The sequence below is a fragment of the Elephas maximus genome, chromosome 3, assembly GCF_024166365.1.
Source record: "Elephas maximus indicus isolate mEleMax1 chromosome 3, mEleMax1 primary haplotype, whole genome shotgun sequence".
Classification (NCBI taxonomy): Eukaryota; Metazoa; Chordata; class Mammalia; order Proboscidea; family Elephantidae; genus Elephas; species Elephas maximus.
The window spans coordinates 9,484,397-9,490,596 of record NC_064821.1 but is presented as its reverse complement, the minus strand read 5'-3'; the positions used below and the strand labels follow the sequence as shown (position 1 = coordinate 9,490,596).

Below are 6,200 nucleotides of genomic sequence, written 5' to 3'. Positions count from 1 at the left end.
ACGGGGTGGTGGAGCGCTGGAGGCGGGGCCCCAGCCTGTCGCTCTCGCTGCACCTGCCGAAAGCACCTCCCACTCGTTTCAGGCGCAGTTTCTCGACTCACCATTAGGGGGATGGGGCGCCCAGAGCCCTTGACAGCGAATGTTAATAACAATAGCTAACATTTATTAAGTGCGTTACACATGCCAGGCCTTTTACTCACATCTCGCGTAGTCCTCGCCAAAACCCTATAAGGGATTTAACCAGACTTGGGATTTTAAACCATCCATCTATACCCTAGAAGGGATCCTTACGTCCTCACCCTTCATCCTAGACTCTCGGGGTGGGGGGAGGGGGGCGTCTTATTATTATCGGCTTTTATCCACACGTACAGCCGTGAGGGCATATTTGGTTCCCACTGGCCTCTGCCCAGTCAGGTGTGCTACAAACGGGTGTGTCCGAGACAAACCTCTCCCAGAGGATCCCCTAACAGATGTTTTCACTCACAGGTGGTCCTTGAAGTTGTCCTACAATTTAGCAAATACAGATGTTTCCCCAAACACGTTTCCCAAGGATATGTCTCTGACAGGTGGGCCTCAATACAGGTGAACCTTGTCCTGCTGTTTCACCCTCCATACACATGTGCTTCAATGTAAACGTCCCTCATGCAGATGTCCCCAGCTCTCCCCCTCACTCGAGCGAAATTCTATAAAGGTATTCCTTATACCTGCATGAGGACGTGAAGCACTTACTGATGAAGGTCAAAGACCACAGCCTTCGGTATAGATTACACCTCAATATAAAGAAAACAAAAATCCTGACACTGGACCAATAAGCAACATCATGATAAATGGAGAAAAGATTGAAGTTGTCAAGGATTTCATTTTACTTGGATCCACAATCAACACCCACGGAAGCAGCAGTCAAGAAATTAAACGACGTATTGCACTGGGTAAATCTGCTGCAAAAGACCTCTTTAAAGTGTTAAAAAAAAAAAAAAAAAAAAAAAGATGTCACCTTGAGGACTAAGTGCGCCTGACTCAGGCTTTGGTATTTTCAATTGTCTCATATGCATGTGAAAGCTGGACAATGAATAAGGAAGACTAAAGAAGAATTGATATATTTGAATTACAGTGTTGGCGAAGAATATGAATGTATCATGGACTGCCAGAAGAATGACCAAATCCACCTTGGAAGAAGTACAACCAGAAGCTGGAGACTTCATCTCATGTACTTTGGACGTGTTATCAGGTGGGACAGCCCCTGGAAAAGAACGTCATGCTTGGTAAAGAAGAGGGTCAGCAAAAGAGAGGAAGACTCTCGACGAGACGGATTGACATAGTGGCTCCAACAATGGGCTCAAACATAGCAATGATTGTGAGGATGGCGCAGAATCGGGCAGTGTTTTTTTCTGTTGTACATGGGGTCACCATGAGTCAGAATCGACTTCACAGCACCTAACGACAACATTTCTCGTACAAAGGAACCGTGCTGGCACAATGGTTAAGCGCTCAGCTGCTAACTGAGAGGTCAGCGGTTGGAACCCACCCAGCGTTTCCCCAGGAGAAGGACTTGGTCGTCTGCTTCCATAAAGATTACAGCCTAAGAAACCATATGGGGCAGTTCTGCTCTGTCACATGGGGTCGCTATGAGATGGAATCCACTCAAGGGCACCTAACAATAACAACATTCTTCATATAAGGCGGTCTTTTTCACGTCACAGGTGTGTTTCTCAACAGGTGTTTCCCCACCTGGGAATGCACTATATAGTTCTCTCCCCATCTAGGTGTGTTCCAGGTAAGTATACACCCATATGGGTATGTTTCCATATATACGGAACCCACACAGGTGTGCTTAAATGCAGGTGTGCCTCACGCAGGCTTTTCTGATACATGTGGGCTTCCGCACAATAATTCCTCATAAAAATGTTGTTCATTTCATAGGTGAGCCATGCACATGTGTTTTCAAAACTGTCGTCCCCCACACCAGAGTGCCTAAGTCAGGTGTTTGCTATAATGCGTGAGCATTCTATCCAGATGTTTTCCACCTAGCAACAACGCTTCTATTCAGCTGTACCACAGAGAGATGTGATTCAACGCAGATGTCTTCCATAGGTGTTCTTCTTACACGTGAACATCCACGCAGGTGTGTTCTACACAGGTTTAGCCCCATGCAGGTGTGTACCCCACAGGTGCTTTTTCATTAGGGGCTGCACATTCGGGGCTGCCCCAGGCAGAAGTGCTTCATACACAGGTGTCTACCTGCCCTATGTGTCTCACCTGTGCGATCCTACAGATGTGCCCACAATACAGGTGTGACTCTCTTCTTTCACCCACGCGCTTCTCCACCTCCCCAGGATGGTATTGGATTCCAGTTACAGGTGCGCCAGTGCCGCCGCCCCGCCCCCGCCTGGACCCGCCCCTCTCCAAGGCTCAGGTGCACAAGCCGGAAGTGCGCTCCTCTCCCAGGTGAGTGACTGAACTTTCCGGGTCACGTGAGCGGGCGGAGCCGCTAAGAGTCGGCCGGAGCTACTGACCGACCGACGGTTCGAGCTAGGGAACCAGACCTAGAACCTGAGAGAAGTGGAAAACGCCCCGGCCAGGTAGGGACGCGGGACGCGCGGCTCCCCCGTCACTTTCCCTCTCCCTGGCCCCGGAACGCGAGGCCCCGAGTTAATCTTTAATCTCTGACCTCTGGCGGCGGGGGCGGGGCGGGACTCCCGGTGCCCTGGCGCCTGCTGCCCCTCCTATGGGCCTGCGCCGGGGGCCAGCCCCGTTCCCCACACCTGGCCTCACTCCTCTTCCCGCCCCCAGGTGTCCGGTGGCGCGGACCCCCAGCCCGAGATGCGGTAGGAGCGGCGCGCGTCAGAAGCCCCGTCCCCGGCGCCACCGGCGCCACCCCACCCTTCGCCTAGTCCATGGCGAGCCCCGGCCTGGGGCTGTTTCTCGCTTTCGGCCTGCCGCTGCTGCAGGCCTACTGGGGCCAGGTTTGGGGACAAAGTAGGTACCTGCTGGGGGCCCTAGGGGAGGCCCGGGACTCCCGGATCTCTGCTGGGGGCAGGGCTTAGGAGAGCTGGTCACCTGGGGTACAGGGAGGGGCAAGGATTGGGGAATGAGCTTGAGATGCCTGGGAGGGGGTGTCTACAGGATTAGCGCGGGAGGGTTAGAACTTCTAGGTCCTTTTGGTCCTTGGAAGGTGGGAGTTGATCCTCAGGAATCCCCGGCTCCTGAGAAGTGGAAATGTGAGCAGGGGTACTGGGCTCCACAGAGGGAGTTGGAGGGAGACCTGTCTTCCTGAGTCTCTGTGGAGTTGAAATGTCTTGGGCAGGCTGGGAGCCAAGTGGAGGCCTGCTGGGGACCCTGAGCCAGGGTTGGCCAGGCTGGCTATAGTGTGAACTCAACCATTCAGCCCTTCTATTCCAGTTTCAAGAACCTGGGGGGAGGTGTGAGTCAGATACTTCAGGCTAAAGACCGGAACTGCCCAGATCAGAAAGGGCGTAAGGCTGTCTAGCTGGGGGTTGGGCTTCTGGATCCATCAATTATAATAGCCCCCAAGCAGCACAAACAAACCAGAGTTTGGGTGGTGCAAATGGTTCAAATGCTTGCCTGCTAACCTAAAGGTTGGAGGTTCGAGTTCACCCAGAGGCAACTCGGAAGAAAGGCCTGGCAATCTACTTTTGAAAGGCCAGCCATTGAAAACCCTACAGAGCACATTTCCACTCTCACACATATAATGTTGCCATGAGTCAGAATCGACTTAATGGCAACTCGTATACAGCACAAACAACTATTAACCAAATAAATACTTCCTGCTGGGCGCTGCTGAAGGAGCCCTGGTGACACAGTGCTCAGCTGCTAACCAAAAGGTCAGCATCCAATGGCTCGGAGGCAGAAAGATGTGCAATCTGCTTCTATAAAGATTTACAACCTTGGAAACTGGGTTGGTTCCTGCCTGCACGGTACTCTCAGTCTCTTTGGGAATGGAAGACTCAGAAGGACAGTGTTAACTGGGCCCTACTGGGCTGTTAACTGAAAGGTTGGCGGCTCAAGCCCACCCAGAGGTACCTTAGAAGAAAGGCCTAGCAAACTAGAAGAATCTGCCATCAAAAATTCTACGGAGCCCAGCTCTACTCTGACACACATGGGGTCAGAATAGACCCAACAGCAACTGGTGTTTTGGGCTGGGTGGGGATGACAGAATAATAAAAAAAAAAAAAAACAGAATAGAAGGGGATTAATTTTTCCTCTCCGACCCACAGCATCGGAACCCCCAGGAAAAGAGAACAGCACCATTACACCGACCAGCCCTGGCTCCAGTGGGGCCCTGGTGAGTTGGGGATATATGTGGGAGGAGGGCAGGTGGGGATGTTATCCAGGAGTCCCACAGGTAGCAGGTAGAGGGGCTTAGACCCTCAGAGGTGGCAGGTGAATAGATGAAGGGGGTTGGAGAGCCCCAAATGGGAGAGACCAGACACCAAACACAGCAAATGGGGAGACCCAAAACCCCAGACTAGAAAGGTCTGGAAACCCCAGGAGGGAGGTAGACAAGAATACCGTATGTGGCTGGTGTAGGGGATCAGGAGTCCCATAGACCTCTCAGGTACAGAGTAAGCTTACAGGTGTGGTGGTGATGACAGGTATGCAGGGGAGGGCCCAGCTATGGCGGATGAGACCCAGACATGATAGATGGGGCTCAGAAATCCTGAGTGGGAATACCCAAAGTGGTAGGTGCTGGGGGGGGTAGTGTCCAAGAGTCTCATAGACCTCTCAGATATCAGGAGAGCCCTAGATATGGCAGGTGTGCAGGGGAGGGCCCAGGTATGGAGGTGGGACCCAGACGTGATAGATGGGGCTCAGGAATCCTGAGTGGGAACACCCAAAGTAGCAGGTCAAGAGGGGAAAGGAGCCCCCGATGCCTCTCAGGAAGGGGTGGATAGGACCTCCAGACTTGGTCTGAGATGCTGGGGGCACACCTGTCCCCTCCTCTGCAGTCCCAGGGGGCCATCACCGCCATCATTGTGGTCTTTTCCATTCTGGGAGCCCTGCTCCTGTCCGTGGGGTTGGTGCTGCTGGTGCGGAAGCTGCGAGAGAAGCGGCAGACAGAGGGCACCTACCGGCCCAGCAGTGAGGAGCAGGTGGGTGCCCGCGTGCCACCGCCCCCCAACCTCAAGCTGCCGCCGGAGGAGCGGCTTATCTGAACCCACCCTGGAGCCCGCCGCAACCACTGCCCCTGCAGCTGCCACTACCCAGAACTGCCTGGTGTTGGCCGGCACACAGCAACCATGAGATCAGCCTCTGATGGCTCAGGAGGACTTGGGGGGCAGTGGGGCACCACAGCATGCTGCCTCTGCTTGACTTCACCTGGAGCTAGGGTGCAGGGGCTGGGGACCCACCGCCCTGCTTGCTGCATCATCTTTTCTGCCGTCTGTTCAGCCACCACGCCGGCCCTACAACCCCCTCTCCTTTCCTTTCAGTTGTCCCACGCAGCTGAGGCCCGGCCCCCTCAGGACTCGAAGGAGACGGTGCGGGGCTGCCTGCCCATCTAGGTCTCCTCCCCCTCCCCTTCCGTCCTCCATCTTCCTGGCTGTGTGGCGTTGGGGAAGGCAGAACCCTCTCTGGGCAAACAGACCCACCTAGTGCTTAAGAATAGAAGGGATGAAGGTGCTTCAAAGACTCTGACCCTGAGTGCCAGAGAGGGTGGGGCTGCTCACTTTTTTTTTTTTTTTTCTTTTTTGTAAACTTGGTAGTGAGAGATAATAAAAGACCAAAACAAACCCGTCGCTGTAGAGTCAGTTCTGACTCATGGTGACCCCATGTGTTGCAGAGTAGAACTGCTCCATAGGGTTTTCTTGGCTGTAACCTTTATAGAAGCAGGTTGCCAGGCCTTTCTTCTGCAGTACCACTGGGTGCATTTGAACTGCCATCCTTAGGTTAGTAGCCAAGCGCAAGCTGTTTACACCACCAAAGGACCTAATAAAGCCTTCTTTTTTTTTGAGCTGCTGGGGGCAGGAATTAGTCTAGAATGAGAAGACGGAGGCAGGGCTCATAGACTGTGAAGTTGGAAGGGCTTCCTGGAGGAGAGGGGCTTTTAGCTGCATCCAGGAGCGAGCTAGGGGGAGAGTGGCGAGTGATGGGGTTTCTAAGCAGATAGAGGGACGCACCAGGAAAAAACTAGCTTTGGGCTCTTGTGCCTTTATTGAGGGACTGGGGTCTTCTCCAGATTC

At 53.4% G+C, this 6,200-nt stretch overlaps 1 protein-coding gene across 1 annotated transcript; it reads left to right on the top strand.

Annotated features, from left to right (window-relative positions):
* The first annotated feature begins 2,457 nt into the window (after positions 1–2,457).
* CRB3 (crumbs cell polarity complex component 3) lies at positions 2,458–6,184 on the top strand. Its single transcript, XM_049876559.1, has 5 exons — positions 2,458–2,579; positions 2,791–2,976; positions 4,236–4,303; positions 4,968–5,111; positions 5,451–6,184. Exons 2-5 carry the CDS (start codon positions 2,895–2,897, stop codon positions 5,520–5,522), a joined length of 366 nt encoding a protein of 121 aa, XP_049732516.1. The 5' UTR covers positions 2,458–2,579; positions 2,791–2,894; the 3' UTR covers positions 5,523–6,184.
* Positions 6,185–6,200: the final 16 nt, after the last annotated feature.